This window comes from Lissotriton helveticus, chromosome 3_1, assembly GCF_964261635.1.
Source record: "Lissotriton helveticus chromosome 3_1, aLisHel1.1, whole genome shotgun sequence".
Classification (NCBI taxonomy): domain Eukaryota; kingdom Metazoa; phylum Chordata; class Amphibia; order Caudata; family Salamandridae; genus Lissotriton; species Lissotriton helveticus.
This window is the reverse complement of record NC_136061.1, coordinates 122,298,144-122,322,872: the sequence shown is the minus strand read 5'-3', so window position 1 is coordinate 122,322,872 and position 24,729 is coordinate 122,298,144. Positions and strand designations below refer to the sequence as shown.

Genomic DNA, 24,729 nt, shown 5'->3' with positions numbered 1-24,729 from the left:
CAACCGACCAGTATCGTCTCTTAAACATGAGCCATCAACAAAATAAATTTCATCGGGGTCAGACAATGGCTCATCCACAATATCTGGTCTGGGTTTCGTGCATAGTTCAGTCACATCAAGGCAATCGTGGTCTTCACATCCTTCGCCTTCTATTACCGTAGGTAATGGCATCAAAGTAGCAGGATTCAAGACAGAGCATCTCCTGAGAGTCACGTTTTCTGCGGCAAGTATAACTTGCTCGTAACGCGTGAGCCTGCTATTGGTCAGATGCTGCGTCTTCGTCCTGGTCATTAACAATTCAACTGAATGTGGTACATACACCACTACTGGATGTCCCATCACAATACTCTCGCTCCTTTCAATGCTGACACCCGTTGCAGCAACGGATTTGAGACATCCGGGCAACGCTGCGGCTACTGGATCTAATGTAGCCGAAAAATATGCAACTGGTCTACGGGCATTTCCGTGGGTCTGTGCCAAGACTGACAAAGCACATCCCTCTCTCTCACAGCAATAGAGTGAAAATGACTTTTCGTAATCTGGCATTCCCAGAGCCGGGGCACGACATAAATCGTCTCTCAGCTGTAAAAACGCCACCAGACATTCTTCATCCCATGGTACCGGATCACTCACCTCCTTGTGCGTCAGTTTCTGTAAGGGCTTTGCTTTCAGTGAAAAGTTAACTATCCACTGTCGGCAGTAACCCACCATTCCTAGGAACATTCTAACTTCTCTCTGTGTTGTAGGCGCATTCATTTTCATTATCGCCTCAATCCTCTCCGGGGACACCTTACGTTTCCCTTTCTCTAACCTGTGCCCTAGATACTGTACTTCTGTCAAACAATACTGCAACTTGCTCGGAGATACCTAATGTCCATTTTCAGCTAAATGATTCAGTAAGGCAATTGAATCTACTTTACAAGCTTCCTCTGTTTCTGACGCAACAAGTAGGTCATCTATGTACTGTACCAGAACCGAGTTCTGTGGCAGTACTAGATTCTCAAGATTCTTCTTCAGCAACTGATTAAAGATGGATGGGCTATCTGTGAATCCTTGTGGGATTCGACACCATGTTAAAACGCGATCTTCCATTTTAAAAGCAAAAAGATACCTGCTCTCTTCATCCAATGGGATTGAAAAGAAAGCCTGACAAAGATCTATCACTGTGAACCATTCTGCTTGACATGGTATTTGAAACAGTATCACTGATGGATTCGGTACCACGGGACAACATGAAACGACTATGTTGTTAATTTTTCGTAAATCCTGAACTATCCTAAACTTCCCGCTAGGTTTCTGCAAACCCATAATCGGGGAGTTACAAGGACTACCCACGATTTCTTTCAGTATTCCCTGCTGTATCATTGACTCGATCACAGGTTTTATTCCCGCAATCGTTTCCTGGGACAATTTGTATTGAGGCGTTCTTGGAAACTCAACATTTGGTTTTACCAATATTTTTACCGGCTCTACCCCTTTAATCAATCCTATATCTTCTCCTGTGAAATCCCACACCTCTGACGCCACTGCATCTCTTAAATCTTGGGGAAGATCTTCTACAGTCAGAGTAGGATATAGTTCTACACAGAATTTTGAATTGGCCACCTTAAAGGTAGCATCATCGTCGGTAGTCTGTACCTCCACTCCTTGTGGGGTGCAGTATATGGTGCAATTCAATTTGCACAACAAATCCCTTCCTAACAGACATACCGGACTCGAGTCACAAACCACAAACTGATGTTCGTTCATGTGGTTTCCAATTTTCACAGACACTGGTTCTGTCAAGGGACTAGTCATTCTTTTATTTGCGACTCCTACCACCTGAATTGTTTCCCCTGACATTGGCAAGTCTGGAACCACCGCTGATCTCAGAGTCGAACGAGTAGCCCCAGTGTCCACTAAGAACGTAGTGGGACACCCTGCCACTTCTGCCTCAACAAATGGCCCTCTCTGATCCACTTCTAGAACTGCCCCGAGGGTACAGTCCTCTTCACTGCTCACCCGTTGTCCTGTCAATGGATCAATGTAATAACATTTTTCTTCCTCGATAAACAGAGGCATTTGTTTAAAGACCTTTCCTCCAGCTGCTATCTTCGGTGGCTGTGGGAATTGGGCCCGTGGAGCCGAAGTCCCCCCTTTGGCCACCTTACTGCTTGGAACTGTCACCTTTTGCGTTGGGACTTCTTGAACCTGCTCTTCTATTTCTAGCTCTCCATTTTCAGGGTTAAAGGGACACTCGCGTCGCCAATGCCCCACCTGGTGACACTGATGACACTTTGTCGTTTTCTTTAAAGTGGCAAAGTCTATCCTAGGTCTCTGCCCTTCCTCATTGTCCTTATTCTGACCGTTCGGTTTTCGTCCCATCCCCTGCTTCTGCTGGCCACCCTTCCCAGCGGACTGCATTTGCACCACCATCAATTTCTCCTTTAGATTCTTGGCTTTAGAATCTATCTCGTCACTGCAGTACCTCGCATAACGTAAAATCTCATCTAGTGGTTTGTTCTGCCAACAGATTAAATGTTGCTGTATCATCAAACAAATATCAGGTCTCAACCCCAAGACAAACTTTGACACAAACTGCCCTATATCTTTGGGATCCATTACATCCAGTCCACTGTATTGCTTGAATGTTTTCAATAACCTTTCATAAAACTCGTGAACTGTCTCCTTGGGTTCCTGCCTTGTTCGGTCTATTTTTACCCAATCTATGTCCTGTGGTGGTACCTTATCTTTCAGCCATGCTATTACCCTTTCATACTTTCGCATGACAATCTCAGACGGTCCATTAGTCCGAGCATCCCTCAATGGTTCAGCATTTGGCCATTCGACACTAGTCTTACAAGGGGTCCACAGATCAGATGGGACCACGATGTCAAACAACGTGTTCAAATCAATCCACAATACTTTCGAGATTTTGACAAACCTCTCTACCTGTTTATACCATTCGACTGGATTGTCCCGCAACTTCGGAAATGAGTTGGTAAATGCAGCTAAATCTCCTCTACTCCAGGGCACATGTACATAATTTCCGTTTGATATTTCTCGCAAAGGGAATGCCTCCATCTGCATTACCCTTCCCTCAGGGGTCATCACATTTGTACTTCGCCTAACTGTGCCCTTTTTCGACCACCTTTCTTCCCATTTATCCAGTTCCCTCCACACTCTTATCCCTGTTACCAGCTCTCTTATGTGTGTTTTTAATCCAGTAGTTCTCTTCTCATCTAGATCTTGGTCTGCGTACTGTAATCTGTGGTTACTCTGTAATGCCCTTGTCCTAGACAAATCCACGGCATACCTGTCTGCCAAATCAGTCAATTTCTCATGAAACGCTCTAGCTTTCCTAGTAATATCCTTTGCCATGAACAATAACTCATCCTGTTCATACAATTCTATCCTTTCCAAAGGCAATGTTCCATCTATTATCTCATCAACATCTGATTTTAAACTAGTAACATCAAGCCTTTTTGCCTTAATTTCAGCTTTCAAGACACTCAATTTAGCTCCTCCATCCGCATCTCTCCCATCCCAGCTCCGAGATCTACGTTTAGGTATTGGTGAATTATAGGGAGTCCTCCCCTGTTCCCATCTCTCTAGATCCCATGCCTTTCCATCTTCTCGGGGTGGGTGGTGAAACACTCCTTCATGCCTCATAGCCCCTCTCTCCCCATCCGGGCTAGTTTCACGGGATGCAGGGTAAGATGTTCCATTACTCCCTCTTTCTTCCCTACTTCCCTGTGATTCCTGATTATTCGAGGCGTGGCGGGACCTATCGCTGTTCTCCTTTCTCCAATGTTGAACGTCTTCCCCAAGTGTATGATGAAGGCACCTAAACCTATTCTGAAAAGCCCGTACCGCCTCATCTCCTCCTTTCCCCCAGAGACGGGACATTTCCTCACATTCTACAATCCTAGTATTTTGTTCCGGTTGTTCTCTCTGATTTGTAGGACATGCATCCCCTCTATTCTCTTGACTTTGGCCTTCCCGGCCCTGACTGCTTTCGCTGGCCCCACAATGAGATACAGTCCCGTTACCCCTGCTTTCCCACTCTGGTTCTGTTCTTGTCCTGTTACTTGGAGATACTATGGACCCGTCCCATTCCCTCAAATCAGCTCTTAACTCTGAAAAAGATCTTGGCCGCGGTCCCCTTAGATCCATTGGTCCTCTCGGTCCTCCCTGTTCTGAATTGGGACCAACAGTTGTGTCTAATGGGGTGTTCCATGTTACCGAACCTGGCAATTGTTTCCATGCATTTGTCACATTATTCCTCCTTTCCATCTCAATCCTTTCCCTATCCAATTGCCTTTGTTGTTCCCCTCTATCTCTCTCAGAATTATAGATCGAAACTATGGGTCCTATGGTAACAGGCACTTGAAGAGCGTCTGGCAATCCCACAGACTCAACCCTTTCGGTGTTTGGCGTTTTCTGCACCACAAACCTTCCCACTACACTCTGTACAGTGTTGTTTGGAGGTGTTTCTCCACTTTTGATAGGTGTCCATTCCGATATAGGGAGTGGTGTATATCCCTCTATGTCATTCCCATCTTCCCTTGCGAGCCCTCTATCTTCTATCAACTCCACTCTCGGAGGTGGTCTATCCATTAACAATCTGTTTATCAGATTGTCCTCCGACTCGCTTTCCTCGTCTTCTTCCATGAGGTTTCCTCCTCCTGACACCTCCCTCATCGGATACATTTTCTCCACCTCGATAGTCTGTACTCTCCAACGCTTTTCCTCCTCATCCCATTTGGAATCTCGCACTGCCCTTACCGATCGCGTCAGTCTTTGTTGACGCCTGTTCAAATTTCGGTCGTGTGCAGCCTTAATCCATGCATTAAGAGCCTCAAACTGTGTTGGTCTAGGCGAGGGTTTCAATGAGGACATGGTTGCTTTTAGCCGATGTAACACCTCTAATTTAAACGTCCCGTACCTCGGGAACTGCATTTCCTCATTCCCTTCCGTAAGCTTATTCCAAGCCCCAATCCACAATATCGTATGCAGCCCCACATTCGTTGCCATATAATGAGCTGGCGTACCCTCCGGCGGAGCCTCCTCCCCGTAATAATGTTCACTTCGTTTACGTTTAAAAATCCCTTTCAAACACTTAAAACACTTCATGATTTCTCTTTTCTCCGCGTTCGTTTACTTCCTGATGATATTCCACCAATCTCAGCCCCGTTCTCACTAACTGGCCTATCCGTACGCGACTTTCCTCCGACGTCACTCTAGTCGCCCAACCAGAGCGCGGCTCTAGCTAACGTCACACCAACCGCTCAATCACAGCGCGGCTCTAGCCGACGTCACCCGTCCCCCTTCGCAGCAGTTCCCCTCCTTTCTCAGCTCGTCTCCTCGGTCATGCACGCATCCCATTCATACTCTGAAAAATGATTACTTCCGTCCAAGCGATCACCTTTCTTGACTGTACGCCCACAGTCTTTCTGTAGTTGTCACCTTAACTTGGCAAGATGTCTTTCCGTTTACTTCCAGACAATCGCCTTCTCCGATAGGTTACTCACACGCAGTAACTTTCGACCAGCGTCCGTTACTCATACATTCACTCTTACACTCCCCCTATCTTGGATCCACGGCGGTCAATGGTACCTCGTGACCTCCGTACTATGGTCGACAACTACCCTGGATGTTCGATACACCCAAAACCACTTAAGCTCTGGCCTGAACTTAAGATTTCACCAGTTCACCCGTTTACCAGGTTACCAGCTTACCAGGTTGCGCGCGCTCACAACCTTCTCTCATTCACACTACAGGCATTCAACTCCGCAAGACATTACAATACAAATACAACACAAAACACCGCAATCTGTTCACGCATGACCCTTTTTATACTCACTCTCCGATACTGCTGCTTTTCTCGCACCGTCTGCACCTTTCGGCACACGATTCTTCCGCTGCTCGTCTCTCGGCGTCTCGGGCCTTGGGGTAAACTAACCTCTCTAGATTACCTTCCTCAAGAAGATAACCATCCTCTGCTACCAACTGCTAACGCGGGATTACTGGTTACTAATTTTCTTACCAAATCCCAAACTATGTCGACTGAATCGTTGGTACCTGTCTTGGAGTAAAAGGTAATCTTCGCAATAAGTCAATCAATTTAAGAACTTACACCACTCTAAATGACCACTGACCAAAATTAAGTTTTAAAGATTTAATATAAAGTCAAAGATAACTGAAGATACAAACTTCTCAAAATGAGATTCAACAGGTAAATTGGTTTCACTATAAACATGAACTTTTTGAATAGTCTGAGTCTGAAAAACAGAATAATAAGTACAAGCTCGAAAACCATCAGGGTTGCCAAAATGGATACAAGTTGCAACCTCAAAGTCATTACAGAAAAGAAAATTAAGGTTAGTCTGTCCCTACACTACTTTAAATGACATCCCTACTTAGCAAGATCTTAACCCTCTAGGTGTCAGCCGTGGTGACTTCCTAAGAAGATCACGCACTTCTCTTTGTCTCTTCTCTGATAATGGGTCTCTCCTGATCAGCCTATCTGCCTACCCATCCGCTTCCTTAGGCTCCCAAAATCATCTGCTCTGCTCTCCTCCCGGGTCTCTTTCCCTAATACCAAATCACATTTCTGATAGGAACGCCCCTTGGGACGCCCCTCACGTGGTACATCTTTGCGCGGTAAACTCCATGATGGTACTCTTGAAGACCCTCGTTATAGTTGACCTTGGTTCCCAGGCTTCTTCTTCAGTGTGCTGATACCCCCTGAAATTCCTGGAAACTCCTACAGGCCTGCGCAAGGCGCCACTGAACAAAGTCCCTTTCATTCGAGCTGATTAGGACCCTCGCACCTGCATACAGCTCGTCCTGCAGTGGGCCTCAAATTCCAGACTCCACCATATCTTTAGTCATAAAACACTCTCAAAGCTCTGTGCTGGACACCTCGCGACCTCTTCTCTAACGAGCACATGACGATTTACACGACATGACATTATCTCCTCTGGCCTACTTGATTTACATGCAGCAGGTCCCTGCACTCTTAAAACGTTAACTTGATTTAAACAGCAAACATTCTTAACTAGCATACGTTTCTAAAATAACACATCTATAAAGCATATACTTTTAACCCTAAGTTCAATAGTACATTTTGGAAGAAACATGTCAACCTTATCTCACATTAATTTAGCAGCACGTTCAGGTTTGCTGTGAATTGCCCTAAGGCCTACACATAATACTGGATTTCAAAGTTACATTTAATTCGGACATGATTCTTTTAACATGAGAACATGAGGTTTTCACATATATTCCAACATTTCTACATTAATCTCACACCGTTATAATTATAGTTACTCTACTTAACATCCTATACATTTCACTACTGAATGTAAACCACTCTGTATATTTCACTCCTGGATATAAAACACTCGTGTGCAAAACATGTTTAAACTAACTACGTGCTTGTAAATATGGCGTACTTAACATGTGTATTTGTAAAGCACACGTTCACCCAAAGGTCTCTTGGCACTGAATTACAGATGTTTATTGTTACTCAACTCAATGGTACTCATTTTATCAACCTCAGATAGATGAAAGGCTGAGGTGACCCGCTGGGATTAGAACCTGTGACCATGAGATCGAACACAGGCCCCTGCAATGGACACACTAGTCCACTGAGCCACCAGACCCGGCAAAGAGGCAGCGTAAAGTCACCCCACATGGCTCTGCATGGCCTCATAGATATGGAATAGGACAATGCAGCGCAAGTCACTGTGTTGCCTTACTCTGCATCACAAAGGTGTTTCTATGGGCGTTGCGTGGGGTTCAGGAGCGGCCGGTGCAGGTAAGTGCGGTGGTGTAGGCGGGTTGGGGGGAGGGGAGGAGTCAACAGACTACTATGAGGGAAAAAAAAGAACCACTTACCTTGCTCTCGCCACATCACCGCGTCTGGGATGCGGCAAGCGCAAGGTAAGTGGGTTTCTTTTTTTCATGTTGTTTTCCTTCGTCTGTGTCTGTCAACTCTCCCCCTCCACACTTACCTGCACCGACCGCTCCGGGTGGGGTCCCACTCAACACTCATTGATCTTGATGTTGCCCTATATTTACAAAATCATGTGAACCTGGGGCAGCACCAAAAACTTCCCTTGGAGAGGCGGAACGAGGACAAATGTTTAAATATCTACGCGTATTTTCCTCTTTCCATGCGCGCTACATTCTGCAACTCACATAGAAAGAGAAAAACGCCTCTCAGGATCATTTTTTCAAGGAAGGTGCCCCATCATGCCCAAAAACAATCTTTCTTATGTTGGTGCTAGGCTGCCATCTGTGTGCCAATGCAAGGGGAACGGACAGGAATGCACCGCCTTTTGAAAATACGGTGCATTCCTGCCCGTTCACAAGACTCCGGTTTTTCCGATGAGAGCACATCGACAATGATAGAGACTGATTACAGAGGATCTTGGTATTGAAGATAACAATGGAGAGGTCATACTTTACCCCATGAATACTGTGCTCCTACAAATACGTTGACCTAGGATACGTTTACATCGCTATTTACGATTTGCTCGCTTTCTGTGAGAAACATAGTCCTATATCTTGCCCTGACAAGGTCTATGGTTGACACCAAGAGAGACGAAACACGTGTTGGCTAGGACCAAGTTTGGAATTTTGAAGAATAAAAGAAGGAATGAAAAGAAGATTGCCTATTTTGTTCTGATTTAACAAGGACATTTATTTGTATGGATTTGAGCTCAGGATATATTTGTTTTTTGTCTATAAGGTAGAGAATTTTCCCTACTGGTTGGTTAATGGTGGATGAACATTACCTTATCCTTTGAGCTTTTCTGTTTGGAGTGCTATTTACTGTTCCTCAACTCGGCGCAATTCTCACCCAGCCATCTGGTCATTTTTGTATAGCTCAACAAGACGCCGTGCGGCGCTGCCCTACGCCAATTCCTCATAAATGAGACCGTTTGTTTTTAGCTACATCTTTGACTACACCCCCACGCACACTGACCTTTGGTTTGCTAAACACTGTTTCATTTTATTTCCACAATGTAAAAATGATTTGCTGTGGGAATTGGGGCGTTTATGGTTCGATAGTTCTCGATAGTTTTCGAGGATGAGTACCAAGTTCTAGAAATTTTTGTCAAGAGGGGGTCCTTACGCCTAAAACTTTTTAGACAAGGGGGCATTCACAGCAAAAAGTTTGAAGCCCTCTGTTCTAGCCCTATCAAGTTTTCCCGATCCATACATGATGTGTTTTTCCAGTCCTTGGTTTTTATCTGAATTCAGGACATGTAGTCTTGTTTATTCCATCCTTAAAAAAGGGAATAACACTATAATTCCTAGAATTCAAAGAAAACACCTGAACTGGATTGGCACATCACACATGGATCTGAGAATCTTGGCAGCTATGCCAGTTCTGTTTTTCAGTCCTGCCTCTTGATATAGCAACGGGCAGTCATGTTGTCCCTTCTAGGCGCGGTGAGTAACATACAGCCATGCCGCACCCTGTAACACCCAGAGGGGTTGTTCTAGCAATTCGAATCAAATGAGAGGCGCCGAAGTGTTCCTGTCTTCTTTACACTTCCCTCGTCCCTCTCCCCAGTCTTTCAAAGTAACACCCAGACTAATAAGAGAATATTTTGTCTCCTTTTCCAACGGGGCCGATGAGTCATCGCGAGACGAGGGGAGGCGGCGGCGCATGAATATGTATGAGCTGCTGCTGGTAGCTGCTTCCAGGGTCTGCTCCGGCGAGTCCTCGGCGCCTTTGAAACGTGCGCCTTGTTCCCAGGAGGCCATGCTTCGAAGGGGAACTGGTTTTACAGTAAATGTACAGAAATCCGTGACTCTTGTCAAGCCGCAGAGTATTCTCAGGAGCCCCCGGGAGGTGTCAGATACAACTGCCTGCAGACTCGGGCCCTTCTTGCCTTCGGGGTGCAGATTAAAGTATTGCTCGTATTCCAATATTTCCATGTCTCGGGTGCATTTAAAATTATGACAGGAGACCCTTGGCTTTGGAAGGGCTGAATGCATTCAAATTAGCTGCTGAGAAGTTTGTATATGCAACAGCAGTAGTCTCTCTGTGCAACCCTTTGTACCAGCAGCTTTATGAATATGTAAGGATCTTATGAGAATGCTGGCTCTGAGGCTGTAGCATCTGTCATTGTCCCCTATGATGTAAAATTAAAAAGAGCATTGGCAACTGACCTGGCACAGCAAGGGTATCATCAGTGCTTAAATTGTGTCGGTGTTTTCCGGTGCTCGGCATGCCCCTTATTTGTAAACACTGACACCTACTAATGAGAATCCACCACATGGTGTAATTTATGAATTAAATTCATAAGTGGATCCTTTAATTCTTTAATTTATCTTAAAAAAGTTATGAGAAATACCTTGGGCCCAGGCACTACTTTTTTTGCTAATTAAGTACTGGGTGCCACAGCCCGATTGTACTGGTACAAGGGAACCCTAAAAAACACTACTATTTTGTTTAGGGTTCCCTTGCTTCCATTTGTTTTGACTTCATTTCCCTTTTTACTATGTATTTTTTCTTCCGGATAAGTATGTTTTAATTGCACGTTTGGTGGTTTCCTTTATTTGGCATTTTTTTTATTCCCCATCTGCTTTTGCATTTTATACGTTTGGCCTAAATACTTTGCTTGCAGTCAGGATTGTACCACTGAATACTGACCCTCAAAATATCGAGACAGAAGATTATCGAGGTCAGAAAATCAGAAACAAATTATTGAATTGTGAATTCATATAGGAAAGTATAGATGTGCTATTCCTGGCTTCACATTTACGTACCGTGAAAATATATGTGCTGTGTAAGTACATGTAAGTGGAGTTAGATATAGAAAATGTTGTCCTCGTTATAGTGCCCCATCAGTATTCTGGGCTCGATATTTAGGGTGCACACCTCGGTCAGCCCTCTTAACCCCTTGGTATACTGTAGCACCTTTCATATTTTGCCCCCACCTATCACAGCATGCATCATGGGCAAGTCAGCACATAGCAGCCATTGGCTGCCCTCAGTGTGAGTGAAGGCCTTCTTAGTTGGAGAACATGCGCTTATCCACCTCAAAGTAGCCCTCCTCTGTGCTGGCACTAGAAGGGTAATCGCTGCTTTCATTTATGCTTTCAATTATTATTCTTTTATTTACTTTAGAGATGGGTCATTTTTCTACCCTTTTTGCAAATATAAGTCACCTTAGACAGCAAAATCTTTACTTTTAACCCGTTGGCTGCTGCCGTCGGTCATTGGCCGACGGCAGCACTACCTCGCTGGTGCTGCTGTCGGCCAATGGCCGACGCAACCGCGCCCGTTTTTTAAAACGGCCGCACTGCCGCAAAAAAGCGGGAGCAGCCAACGGGTTAATTACTTTTACTGTTTTAATGCCCATGATCATGTTTTCAAGACAATGAATTATACAAATATGTCCTTAAAAATGCCAGGCGCATTGGCTTTGGCAAAGCTTGTTTGTCTCTTATTGTTTGGAGTCTTTTGAGGTCTGACGTACAGTCAGGTTTTAGTTGTCTGCTGTCGAAGACCTAGTGTGATAAATACCAAATCTTGCAATGCACTTTGCTCAGTCCATGGATTACCATTGGTTGACTTTGTAGTCAATCTCATTTGCTTGCCTCTTAGTTGGTGGGTTTCCTTTCTGTGCTTGTGTTTGTCACTCCCTTTGGGCATAGTTTCTTAATCATCCTTTTGATTAGATGACGTGTATCTATCTACTGCTCACATTCATACTCATTTTTCCTTTGCACTCTATTTTTTATTTATTCTGTATCCGCCTTTTCTTTTTTTAAATGTCCTTTTCCTAATGCCCCTTTTGCCCTCAGGAGCACAATCCTGTGCTCCTTTATATTTTTATTCGCTGCTCTACTTTGTTTCTGTTTTCCTTTCCCCACCCTCTTTTTGTATCTTATTATTCGACTTTGTTTTGTAAGTGGGATATTTCTAAGTGTTTTTGGAAAGAGTCACTTTCAAAGTCTTGAATTTTGTTGTGAAAATTTATCAATGAGAAATCATTGGCCCTAATGCAAGTAAGGAGGCTAACTCCCCTACTAGGTACCTACATGATAGCCATAACCCTCAACCCACTGAACCCTGATTGCACTTTACCCGTTTCACCCAACTCGGTGCGCCCCAAAGTAACCAGATGACTCCATTACAATAGGGGCCCCCATGTTCCAATCCAGGACTGTGTTTGACAGAAAACTGTGATCTAGAACTTTGTTCGGTTGAGGTGGATCAGAAGCCGTTTCCCGAAATTTAAATGGTATCCCATATGGGGAACTTGGTGTTTCTGAAGGTAAAATGGTATTTAGAAACCTTGAAAATGTGTTAGAATAAAGTTGTGTTCATTTCTTGTCTTGGCAAGCTGTAGAGGTGGCCCAGGATAGAATGTGCCAAGCTGTTCCAGAAGAAGTAACCCTTGATGCTGAAACATCCCACAAAAAAGTTATAGTTTGCTGAGTGAATAAAAGATGTCCAATACTGTGATTAAGGTACAACTGTTTGCTAATCCGCAAACATCCCCAGTGGCCCTAAGGCACTGGGTACATGTGCATTAAAATCATGTATATTCAGGTACTAAATGCACTGAGTAAATGCCCATTAAAATCTTGTGTATTCGGGTACTAAGTGTATTTCTGATTCCGTAGCTTGATACATGCATACTTTCCACAACTGCCACATGGATGACTGTAGAAACTTACAGTTTGCTGATTTTATTTCTACTACTTTCCTTTTCTCGCCCCAGAACCCTTTTCCCATTAATGCCTATGCTTCCTAAATGCATCTTGTCACTTTTGGTGTAACTGGTATTCTTAATTCTGCATGTAACCTACTCGACTTAGGTAAAACTCTGGTACTCTCGTAAGTGTAGCAAGCACATTGCAAACATTTTGGGAACAACCCTGATGCCTAATACTGTGTGGGCAACCAAAAAACAAGCTTTGGCAAAGCAATGGTCTGGATTTTAAAGGAATGTTGCTTAGTAATGTGAAGCATTAGGAGTAATAAGCATGATAATGTATATGTATTTGTGTTGATGCAAAGACTGTTGAATGTTATTAGTAAGGTTAAAGGTTCAGGCCACAGTTACACTGCCAAGCCAGACCTAAAAATCCATGTAGTTTAATCACTGCCTTTTTCCCATCTGTGTTGCAACCAGAGAAAAACAACATAAATTGTCAAGATATTGTAGATGGTTCAATAGCATTGCAATGTGTTATAATGGCTTATATCTCGGCATTGCATTGAAATGGAACCTCCTAGAGGTTCCATGTGTTTGTTCATGTGGGAGCGTTCCAAGATGTCAGTTATTCTCGGTCAGCAAGGAAGCGACCACTCCGGACTGTAGTTCGATAAACTATAAGGTAAAAACGCAACAGGAACGTGTACCCATATCTTCCTTTTTGGTGACGAGAATGGGATGTGTGTGCCCCTGAAAGTTCAAGCTGAGGCAGCTGTGTAAATAAATAATATGATCACAGTTGTGTGGAGGGCAGGCATTTTTTTTTGTGGAAACACACAAATTCTGCCCAATCAAAACATGTACTCCTATCTCCCAACATGTGGGAGGAGCCAAAGCCTCTCTCTCGATTCTTACATAATTGTCTGGTGACAGCTGCACTGTTAAGTCAGACCATGGTTTGCACTGCAAGCCCTTGACCACTTGTCTGCATTGCTATGTTTTCACTGCTACACCCCTCGGAACGCCTATCCCTGACTACTTATTCAGTAGTATAAGTTGGGCACGTGTTGCTTGGATTTTGTTGAGATTTCACACAGGTAAATTGAAAGTTTCCGGCTTGGCGGAACATGGCAAATGTACCCACACCTGAATAATTATTATTTCTCGGAATGAATCACACTCAGTACCTAGAAATGTTTCGTGAATCGTCCCTAAATGTCTAAATATCCAGAGTGGTACAGGATGTGGGCCGAAGGCGTTCAGCTGCCTTCTGAACATTAGGAGGTGTTGGTGAGAAGCGCGCCTTAGTCATATCGTCTTTAAGGTGTATAAGGCCCTGCCTGCCAACTGCTCTACATGTACGTATATTTAAACATAAACTAATGGTTAAAATGCTAATCCTTGTTTATTTAACTTCTATCTCAACAACACTGCTTATGAATAACTTTCTAAATATTTAATTCTGGACTCTATTGAAACAATTTATTTTTGAACTTTTTAAACAGTTGTCTTGGGGCACTAGAGCTATTTATGCATGTTTGGTTTAGGCTCATGGTCTAGTTAAATGCCAGATGCAAAAACAACATCCATGCTCACTACACCACTGGATTCAAGCTACCCTGGCTGATGAAGGGTGATGCCCTAAAACCTGTCCCAGGATGCTTGTTTCCCATCTAGCGAGAACCTTGCTTGGCTGGACTGTTCCCACAAGGAACAGAGTCAGGACTGATTTGCATATGGCTAGGTCCAAACTGGGGTGGTGTGGTGAGCAAACGAATGATGGATTAAACCCAGATCCTTGTGAGGGGGGGTGAAGATTTGCATTGTCCAGCATTCCATCCATCAATTGTTTCTTTTGCGTAGTTAAATACCAGAACAGTATTTTTTGTGAATGGGTTTTGCCTAAAACACTTTCTGTAGTGTTTGTAGATGTAAATATTGGTAAATTTGCTATGCTCTCTGCCAGTCTTGATGATTTTGGAACTGTTGGAATGGTAACCCTGGGATTTTGTTGGAGGCATGCAGTCAAAAGAGACAGTCCATCACAGAGAGGGGCATAACATTGAACAGGCTGGGGCACTTTCACGGAGGAGGAGTGGCGAGACCAGCCGGCAGTCCCTCACAGAGAGGCAGCCGCAGCCCGTGCAGGTAAGAGCGGTGGTGCCATGTGGGGGCATCAGGGGCGGGGGGTATTTCGACAGACGACAACGAGGGAAAATGAATTATTATTTCATTTTCCCTTGTGGTGATCTGTGGAATCCCCTACTATATTTTATGCAAAAAAGTTAATAAAAATAGATTTTGTAAAAATAACCCTTAGATAGGAAAACATTGGAGAGAAATGCCTGGATTGAGCTGTAGTTCCAGATCAAGAACACCAAAGGACGTAGCCAGAAGCAGACCGGAGGCTCCACCGTCCTCAGAGTGTAGACACACCCAGAAACATAAGTCAGGAGAGAGAACCCACATTTTCAGTAACAGTCAATCAAGGGGGGAAATGCAAGACAAGACAAATGAAATCCTTTAGCAGATTCACTGGGGCACAGTTGAATCAGGAATGGGCAAGAGGCAGAGCAGAAAAATCCGTAAACCATGAAGGTACTGCTAGAAATTGGGAATTTGAGTGAGGGGGCTGTACCCCATTCTTAAGCATCAACCACAATATCTGTGAGGGTGAACCACAAAGGTAACTTAATAAACCTGCACTTAACCTTCTGGTTGCTTGACACAAAAGCAGTCAGGCTTAACTTAGAGTCACTGTGTTAAGTATGTATGCAACACACAAACAGTAATAAAGAGAAAGCACAACACAAGAGATATTCCACATCAATTGAGGAAAATCATGTTCAAATTAACAAATAAAATGAGACCAAATCAACAAAAGCCCAAACAGTACAACCGGAGCATTGCACTTTTAAAGGTTTAAGTAAAAATAGTGCCAAGAAGCAGAAAATGCTAACTGTAGATATCGGGTCGTGCTAGATTGGAACAAGTTCAGGCATACTGTGATGGAGTGCGGGCCAGATACAGGGACCCGGTTAGTCCCGCTGAAAGAATTTCCTTCTCAAAGTCTAGGGTGCCCAGTTCAAAACTTCAGGATTTCACAGGAGGAACTGATGCCAGCCAAGAGTCCAGGCCCTGGGGAGGCACCTCTTGGGGATCAGGATCGAACTCACTCTAGCAGGGCACAAGCTGGTCCAGTTTCAATTCCAGGCAGGGCCAGTTATAGCAGGTCAGCTGGGCAGTTGCAAGGAAGACTCTGTTGCTTATGTCTCTGTAGCTCAGAACAGGAGGTCGGTCAACTGACCCCTGGAGACACTCCGGTTCTCCTGGGTTCAATGAGATTTTCCTCTCTCCTTCAAGCACCAAGGCAGGCACAAGCAGCAGGGCAGTCCTCTGATGAACAAGGCGGGCCTCACGCAGCAGGGCAGTCCCCTGGTAGCAGTAGAACAGTACTAAGAGAAACAAGGCAGTCCTCACGCAGCAGGGCAGACCTCTGGAATACAAGAAAGTCCTTCTGTAGCCTTCCCCAGGTCCAGAAGAGTACTGAAGAGTGGGTCGGGGGGTCCACTATCTGTACCTGGTGCCAGCTTTGAAGTGGCAGAAACTTTTGTAGTTTTCCCCCACAGATGTTTCCTCCTTGTCCATGTCTCAAGATGTCTGGAGTGACAAAAGCCTTGTGTCAAGTTCTTTGTGAGTGTGCTGAGGTAGCTCCTTTGAAATGTAAGTGGGGCAGGGACCAGCTTCGCCCATCCTATTCTTGCAGGATGGCCCTGTCCCACCTATACCCAAGTGCTATTGCATGTACCCAGTACACATTTCGGATGGAGGTGCAATTAACTGGCTTAGCCAGCTGGAAATCCCTAAAAGGCCTCAGAAAGCTTGGGGCAGAAAAAACAAACTTTCTAAAAGTGGCATTTTCAAAATTGTAATCTAAAATCCAACTTTACCATTAAAGAGGATTCTGAATTACTTTTCATTTGAGCCCAAACAGGACATTTCTACCTGCTCTCAATCAATTTATTAAGGTAACCCAATGTTATCCTATGGGAGAGGTAGGCCTCACCATAAGGAAAAACAAATGTAGAGGTTTTCACTACCATGACATGCAAAACTTACACGTTAATGTCCAACATTTTAATTGATTGCAATGCACTGTGCCCTATGGCCTGTTTAGGGATGTCGGGTGGTAGAAAGAGGACTAGCTACCACCCACAGACATTTGCAAGCTGAAGGGGTATGCAATGGCACAGAATGCAGCAGTCAAAGTGGAATACCTTCATATCCTGAGGCCAAAACTCTCTAATTTATATACTTTGTACAGCATATAACAAGCCCATGACTAGACAAAGATTTGGTAGATACAGTTTTAATATCAGTGTTAGAATACCTTTGCAAAAAAAACATGTTGTGGAAAATCTACACAGAAACTTAGGAGAGCATCTTTGTCCAGACGTCCATGAGCACAATGGCAAGAAGAGGATCTGTAGCATCAATACAAATTATATCATATAGAAGATGCAAGAGGCTGAAGAAGGAATCCTTTTCTAAAATGAAGCTTTCAATTCCTCTCTGACACAGTGAGGTCCAGTCCACTGTGCCGGTTGCCTTCTCCTATGTGATGTGCGTCACTTCACCCAACATTAATACTCAATTCCACTGGCCCCTTTACCTTTTGCCAACGTGTACCCACTTCTATAGTAAAGACAATACTCAGATCAGTCAGGATGCAGAGGCCGTCTCCCTGATGTAGAGATGCTTGCCGCACACATTTAGTGATGATGAATTATGCGTGATGGTGAACTATGAATATTTATAAAGCGTAAACTTCTACCCGGTAATTGGTGTCCTGGCTAGATACATATATATATATTGTTAATACATTATTAATGGACTGAGAGTGTACCTGCTGTTCATGAATGGTCTGCAGACAGATCCACCTGAGATTCTAAACCTTACATGAGCTCAAACCTCAGAAGCTGACTGCATGATAACAATAATCCTTAAGTTTAGTTTTGCTGTTAGTAGGATTTTCTTATTAGAAGGTCATTCAGTCTGGGCAACCATGGATTTAGTAGAAAACATGGTTGGGAGAGGAGCTGACATTCTTTGGGTTTGTATCACAAAGTTGAGTTGCCTGAGAGAATGTAAAGTTTTATGGGTACAGATATCTACATGTGGCTGCATTCCCCATGGAAAAACTGTGTCACAGGCCTGTTTTTGTGTAGTGTTGTGTTTGAGGCGTCGACTTGCCTCGTGATGGACTGTCCTCCTGCAAACATCTGGAGCTGTTTTGTTCGATTATTTAATGCTTATTGATTTGTGGGCTACACATATCACTTTTTATGGGCCATGAGAGGGAGACTCTGGCGTATGATCCAAATTACATGATGTATTTGAAGCATCTGATGCTGGCGAGATGAGCCTAGGAATGCTGTGCGGCCTTGAAAAGCAGCAGGGTGGGTTTAGAGAGGCTGAATTAAAGGCCATCTTCATAGTCAAGTTTGTAGAAACCAGGAACTGTGATTCTGGAGTAAACAGAGCGCTGTGCCTGAGCAGGTGGATCTAGTATTGAGACAATTTAATCATGTTTCATTGGGAGATGAAAGAGTCACAAAGAAGTGGGAAATTGAGTGATTGTGATGGGCCATCTAGAAGGTTGTCGAGAAGAGGGTTTTGATGGTGATCTTGGAGATTACAGAAAACTGCTAGTATTGATTCTTAGGCAGTGGTGTTTCAGGCAGGCCTAAGTCACTCTCCGTTTAAGGAGTTCACTTTCTGGTGATGTTATTGTGGCCGCCTGTTGGTGGTGGTTTCCCAAGATTAAATGCTGTGTATCTCCAAAGCAAGTTGGCATATTTACCTTACCTTGGGATGTCTAACTCTTTTTTTTAGGCATTGATTTCTTAATAGTTTGTGCTATGATGGATTCGGACACTTAAGGAGCCTTTTTGACTCTATATCTAACTTATATTTTTTGTATTAATATATGCTCCTATGAAGAGCGGTGCTTGCTAACATCAGTATTTGTCCTTATAAAACCCATTGATTGGTCTTGTTTCTTATCTCTTGGTTTAGGATTTAGGAATGGAGTCCACATCTCTTGATGACGTCCTCTACCGGTACGCAAGTTTCCGAAATCTGGTGGATCCCATCACACATGACCTAATAATCAGCCTAGCCCGGTATATCCACTGCCCCAGGCCGGTAAGTGACTACCTTTTGCCTTTTATGACGTAGCCAAAGTTAACCAATTAAACCAAAAGGGGGGAGGGTAGAGGCAGTATGATAGAATCAACCTCCAATTTAAATGTTTACAATCAATGAGATTCTATCAAATTGTTTTTTATTGTTATTTTTAGATATAGTGAGATGTAAATACAGTGAGTGTTGCTGATCCTTGTGGATGACAAGGAAAAGCACTATTTGTTTTTAAAATACCCCTCACACACTATGATTCCCATAGTGGCATGCTTCATCAAGGGGGTCTTCCCGTCCCTCTACGGGGCGGGGCGTGCTACTACCTAAGGACTACGCGGGAGCATTTGTTGGTATGAAGATAGGCTATATGTGGTGCAAAAACAATGTGAGTGGTAGGGGGTGAAAGGATTATGTGAAAGATAAAAAAGTGAGATGTTAAAAATTCCCTGGCTAGTAGAAAAAAACAATGTATTCACTTCTCTAGCTGGAAATGTTAAAGATAAGCCTGTAGATGTTTTATATGTGCATCAACTTGTTTCTCGTGTTAATGACCAGAGTTGTTTTGGGACACGTGACCCTCCACAAAGGTGTTAGAGTGCTCCACAAACTTGGATATGGGTTTACAATCAGTAGCAATTGCTTGAAATTAGACATAAGGTACAAGACAAGAAGAGATAGGCTGGATAGAGGCGACTCAAGTAGACATTTACATGGACAGTGGAGTTCAGTAACCTCAGCTATTGTTATATAAATGATTTGTATTAACACTATTGAAACTCATTGAAGAAATGCAGTTGTACAGGCGAGAGTAGAATTTATTTACACCTGGAACATAGAGCAATTTTCTGTATCATTAGGAAGCAAAGCTCTAAGCAAGGAACTCCTCAACGTTGGCGTAGTAACATTATATTACCAAACGGGCTAGCGACAGATGTATAGATATTTATTTTCTTCGTTAGTATGAGTTATATAGTTAGCAAACTGAAATCAAAGACATGATTTAAAAATTCGAAGCTTAGAACTAGTAAAACATTTTCCTCTACACTTTTGTCTTTGTGAATTGCCCAAGTTCCTCAACTTCCCATGAGTCCAGTGCTGCTGGGGGAATTATTCATTGTTACTTAGGTTGTGCAATACAGACTATCTAAAGCTCTTCATCCATTAAAAGGACTCTTGGAGCGCATGCCTTTCATTGGGTTGCATTGCTGCTCATCATTGATTGCAGTCGTTTACATAAAAATTGACAGCAAACATCTTAAACGGTGTGCAATTTTTGTTTGCATTGATGTTTTTCCCCATCTTCCCTTGTTTGTGCATTTAAAGGTTTGGGAATATTCTTCCTTGGACAAAACTTGAAATCTGTCACTGTGCGTTTTGTGTACAAATTAAAATGTTTCCTTTCTTTTTACAGCAAACGGGGTGCCTTAAATGTTGTTTTCATTTTATTTGGCCAAAATTTGGACAGATCATTTGAATCCCTTATCTTTGTAGATTTAACACTTTCAAATGAGTATGTACCCTTTTTGCTATGGTTTGAATGATGAATTACCAGTTTAATGCATAGATCATATCATTTTTGCAAGCAAAGCCCATAGGTCTTGACTCGCCGAGTGGGGGGGATTTGTTAAGATTTGGGGTTGGGAGAGGGCAGTGCTGATCATACCACATAAATGGTCCTAATAATGTTTGCCAAGCCACATATTGATAATGTCCAGCTGTATGTAGATGTTACACTTTGAGGGGGCTTTGCTCAGATTTCAAGATGTTTTTGACAACATCTTGAGGTGATGTCAGAGTTCTAGAGCTGCATTGGGAGGTATCATTTATAAGTTATCAGTTTGCAGCGTGAATATGAACCTAAGATTAAAAGTTGCTTTCTCAGGAAGTTGTCATTGTTATACGCAAGCAACATAAGTCTCCTTACATTGCAGCTGTAGATATTTGTCCGGGAGCATTGTTCTATGGTTTTATAGCTCTCTCTTATCCGAACTTTGAACATGTGTTCGCCTCCTACCAGGTAGATCTTCTCAAAACTGGTACATTTTGCACCAGCCTGATTCACCATTATTTGACCGAAGATGCTTGCCGCTAAGTAGCCGACACGTCTCAATCAAGTGTATCATTTACACTCCACTTGATGCTCAGTTTACAGGGCCTTATTTCTGTCCAGATACCTTTATCCTTTGACTGGCATGTAAGTTATGTCTGTGAAGTGTGACTATGAAGTAACGGAAAGGAGACATGTAGTACTTTATAATGCTCCTTAAGAAGCGTTATAATACATCAATGCTGTATGCATCTTGAATTTGAGTTCAGAAAGGACATAAAAGCCAGAACTGGTGAAGCCTTTCCATGATGCTTGTTTTCTCTGGTTGCTGAGGGCAATGTTTTTTCTTTTTCATTTGTTCTTCTCACAGCTGTCGCCAGGATTTCTCCAAGGGCGAAATAATCTGAGCCTGTCCTCGCATCACCGCCACGGTGCAACCTCAGAAAATCCCATCCACACCTCCAAAAGAGATTTATTTCCTATAATGTCTCTCTTCACCTAACGTCTTCCTTTAGCAGGAACACACTAAGTAAAGGACTAACATCTGCAAGGATATACAGAACTATAACTTTTTTTTAAAAATCTTTTAATTAAACAGTACACAAAAAAATAAGGATCATTGGTTTGCAATTGCATCGTCTCTCAAATCCACAATCATACAGAACTATAACCTTTACTCAATTTTTCCAGTGGATTTCCATTTTTTTTTGTGACATACTGCATTCACCAGCTATGTGCCCATTCCACGCAGCATAAGGCCTATGAGTTTTGGGATTTGACCACGCGCACCAGGGATTATCCACCGGCCTAATCCTGAAAGCAACCTACCTGTGCATCCTACCAGGACCCGCAGTTAGCCATGGTTTTAATGGATTTGACGTTTTTTCATAAAAATTGCAAAATTCGTGAATTTTTTTAATACAAAAATCTATGAAGATATTGTATGTAGTTATTTTTAAAATGGTGACTGCATGGAAATTAATATCGTCAGTGTCTTAAATTTATGATGGCAAATGTCTTATTTGTTCCACTTTTATCCGCATTTTCCACACCTCTGAGTGCTCTCTACCTCTTCCCAGCGGTCAAGCACATAGCGCTTCTCGTAGTGCCCACCCATCATCCCTTACTGTGTTTTTCCCACAGTGATAATGTGGGACTTTGACCATGTAGATTTTCAAGTGGGCGGACAAAAATGTTACCCTTTCATCAAAACTTCTATGCGACATGACAGAATTGACATATTTTCGAATTTGCAAATTTAACTCACAATATATACAGAGTAGTAACGCTTTCAATCCCACCCAGCAAATGTTATTAACTCTAATATTTTAAAGTTCTACATTCGTCCCAAGTTCCATGTAAATGATTTTGGCATTCTTTTTCTGTAGCGATGAGCTCAACTTTTTTACCTTACATGGAACGGCACAAAAACTGGCCTGCCCACCTCAGCTGCTTCTAATAAATGAATGTGAATTTTTTTTTCCGATCTGTCCCAGAGTACACAGTTGTAGGTAAAAAAACAAAAAAAATACTTTTCATTAGAAATGTGTTCCATATCATAACTACGCAGTGGTCAAATGTAAATAATATGTTGAACGATACAATAAAAAAAATAAGAAGCACACAATTTCGACAAGATAATGCGGTTATTTTTTAGTGAACAATTATTAAACACAAAATTACTTCTGCCATCCTCTCTTTCACTCTTCCTTTTCTTTTTTAAAGTGTCTAAACTGAACTCAGGTTTAACAATGTTTGTTTGAGGTTGGATGATAAGAAATTGGTACTTCAGGGTAGGCCTGGCCCTAAACTCCAAATCTTGGAAATTCCACTGCAAGTAGCTTCAGATAATACACAATATACAAAACAGTTTCATTGATGCAGGTTTTCCATTTAAAGTGCAAACAGCTTGGCACTTCAAGAATGATGTTCTTGATAGAGAGGTTCTCATGACTCCCACCTCTTGGGATACACGTGTGTGGATCCATGTTCATGTTGCACATCCTGTGAATAGCTAGATGGGTTACAGAATACTGCCTTGTTGATCAGTCATAGCTCACTGATGTTAGTAGTAGTGCTTAATTTGTAAAAAAAAACATAAGTACCAAGGCCCAGTGTATTTCACTGTGTGTGGGGAGACATGCAGCTTGCATTCCCCACGGCCCCAGACAGAGCTGCCATTGCCTGTGCCATTAACACCTGACAACAATCACACTGTAATAGATGGGACAGTTTGAAAGATCCCATCTGTCCAAAAGGTGTAAGAATGGCCTGAGCATTTTTTTTTAAATTCATGTTGAATTATTACATATTCCACTTCAGGCTTATCGACATGTAAGTAGCTTGTGAGCTACTGGTAGCTCTTCGGCTACCTGTAATTAGCTCTTCTGTGTGCAGTGTACTAAATGAGCAGCTTTTGCTTGGCTGAATTAATATACCTGTACCAAAATTGAGAGTGTGAGGTTAAGACGAAAAGTTTTTTTTTCTGAACTCATAAACTGATATTTGGAGAAAAATGGCTGACTTCCAAAATATATTTAAAGCTGATATTTGAGTGATAAATAATGTAGCATTGGGGAGACGGTTTACAAATGTTATTAGCCTGGTGCCAGAGACATTGCAGCTATGGTTGTTAGGTATTACCCATGTAGAGGCATTCCATATTGACAAAGCCTTTTTAGGTCGAGCCTTGGCAGCGCGAGCGTTGCTCTGCGAGGCATGCCATATTGAGGTATGGTTAGAAGCTTCGCCCATTTCCCGCCCCTCTTTTCATTAGTAAATAGGCTTAATATTCCCTCCTTGGTAACGCCTTGTCTGCATTTGTAACCTCCTATAAAGAATGTACTTTTTACTTGTGTTGTTACACGGTCTGCTTTATAAGTCAGTGATCACTATTTTCTTTAATGATCTTCACCTATTCCACCCACGACATCGCAGCACCCCTCTTACTTTTATATTATTAGTAGTGTATTTATCTAAATTACAGCGTGGTCCGCTTTAACTAGAGCAGTCACGCTTATTTAATTATTTAATTTAAAGCGCTAGCTGCTTTCATTTTAGCAGGTGTGCTTTAATTATTTATTTATTTACCAGCGTGGGTTGCTTTCACTTTAGCAGCTGCGCTAGAGAACCTTCCTAAATTAATTACATTTTTTTCACTTTGGGTGAATAGGCCGCTTACGCGCTTTCACTTTAATGTTGGCTGCGCCCCTTTATTTAGACGCTGCCTACTGTAACCTGAATACGCAAGCAGAGTCTAAAAAAAGTGGCACGGCCACCATTAAAAAATAACAACTTTTATATATGTGTTGCTTTTAAAAACACATAAATAAAAGGCATGGTCATTTACAATGCCACTAACTTAAACGATCGCAAATGCGAGACCTATTGCATTGAAAATGCTTGTTTACATTGCTGCAGACAAACTGATGTACTGAGATGACCACTGGTAGTAATCTAGCATATGGTGGGCACTAATGTTAACTTGTCTGATTAGGCCAGTATTACAACACTAATAATAACAGTGGCTCTTGATGTGTTCATTTGAAAATAAGTAGCTCTTATTCCAGAAAAGGTTGGAGACCCCTGCTGTTTTTAATGTGCTCTGCTTAATAAGAGACAGACAGCACTACCATGTGGGGGACTTTCAGAAATAAGTGCTGGTGTTAAGATGTAAGTGTCAGAGTGGAGCAGTGGCAAATACTGGTGCAAATTACACACTGGTGTGCTATAATCACACCAGTCAAGATGTCAATGAGATGCTGGGCTCCTACTGATGTCACTAGCTTCACTATTGTGGTAAATGAG

General features: G+C 42.7%; 1 protein-coding gene across 1 annotated transcript in view; it reads left to right on the top strand.

Annotated features, from left to right (window-relative positions):
• The window catches only part of LRRC75A (leucine rich repeat containing 75A), a 1,113,006-nt gene that overhangs the window by 264,932 nt on the left and 823,345 nt on the right, over positions 1-24,729 (top strand). Inside the window, exon 2 of the mRNA XM_078683539.1 lies at positions 18,753-18,881. Within this exon, the coding sequence (XP_078539665.1) occupies positions 18,753-18,881 (129 nt within the window). The remainder of the gene's footprint in view (positions 1-18,752; positions 18,882-24,729) is intronic.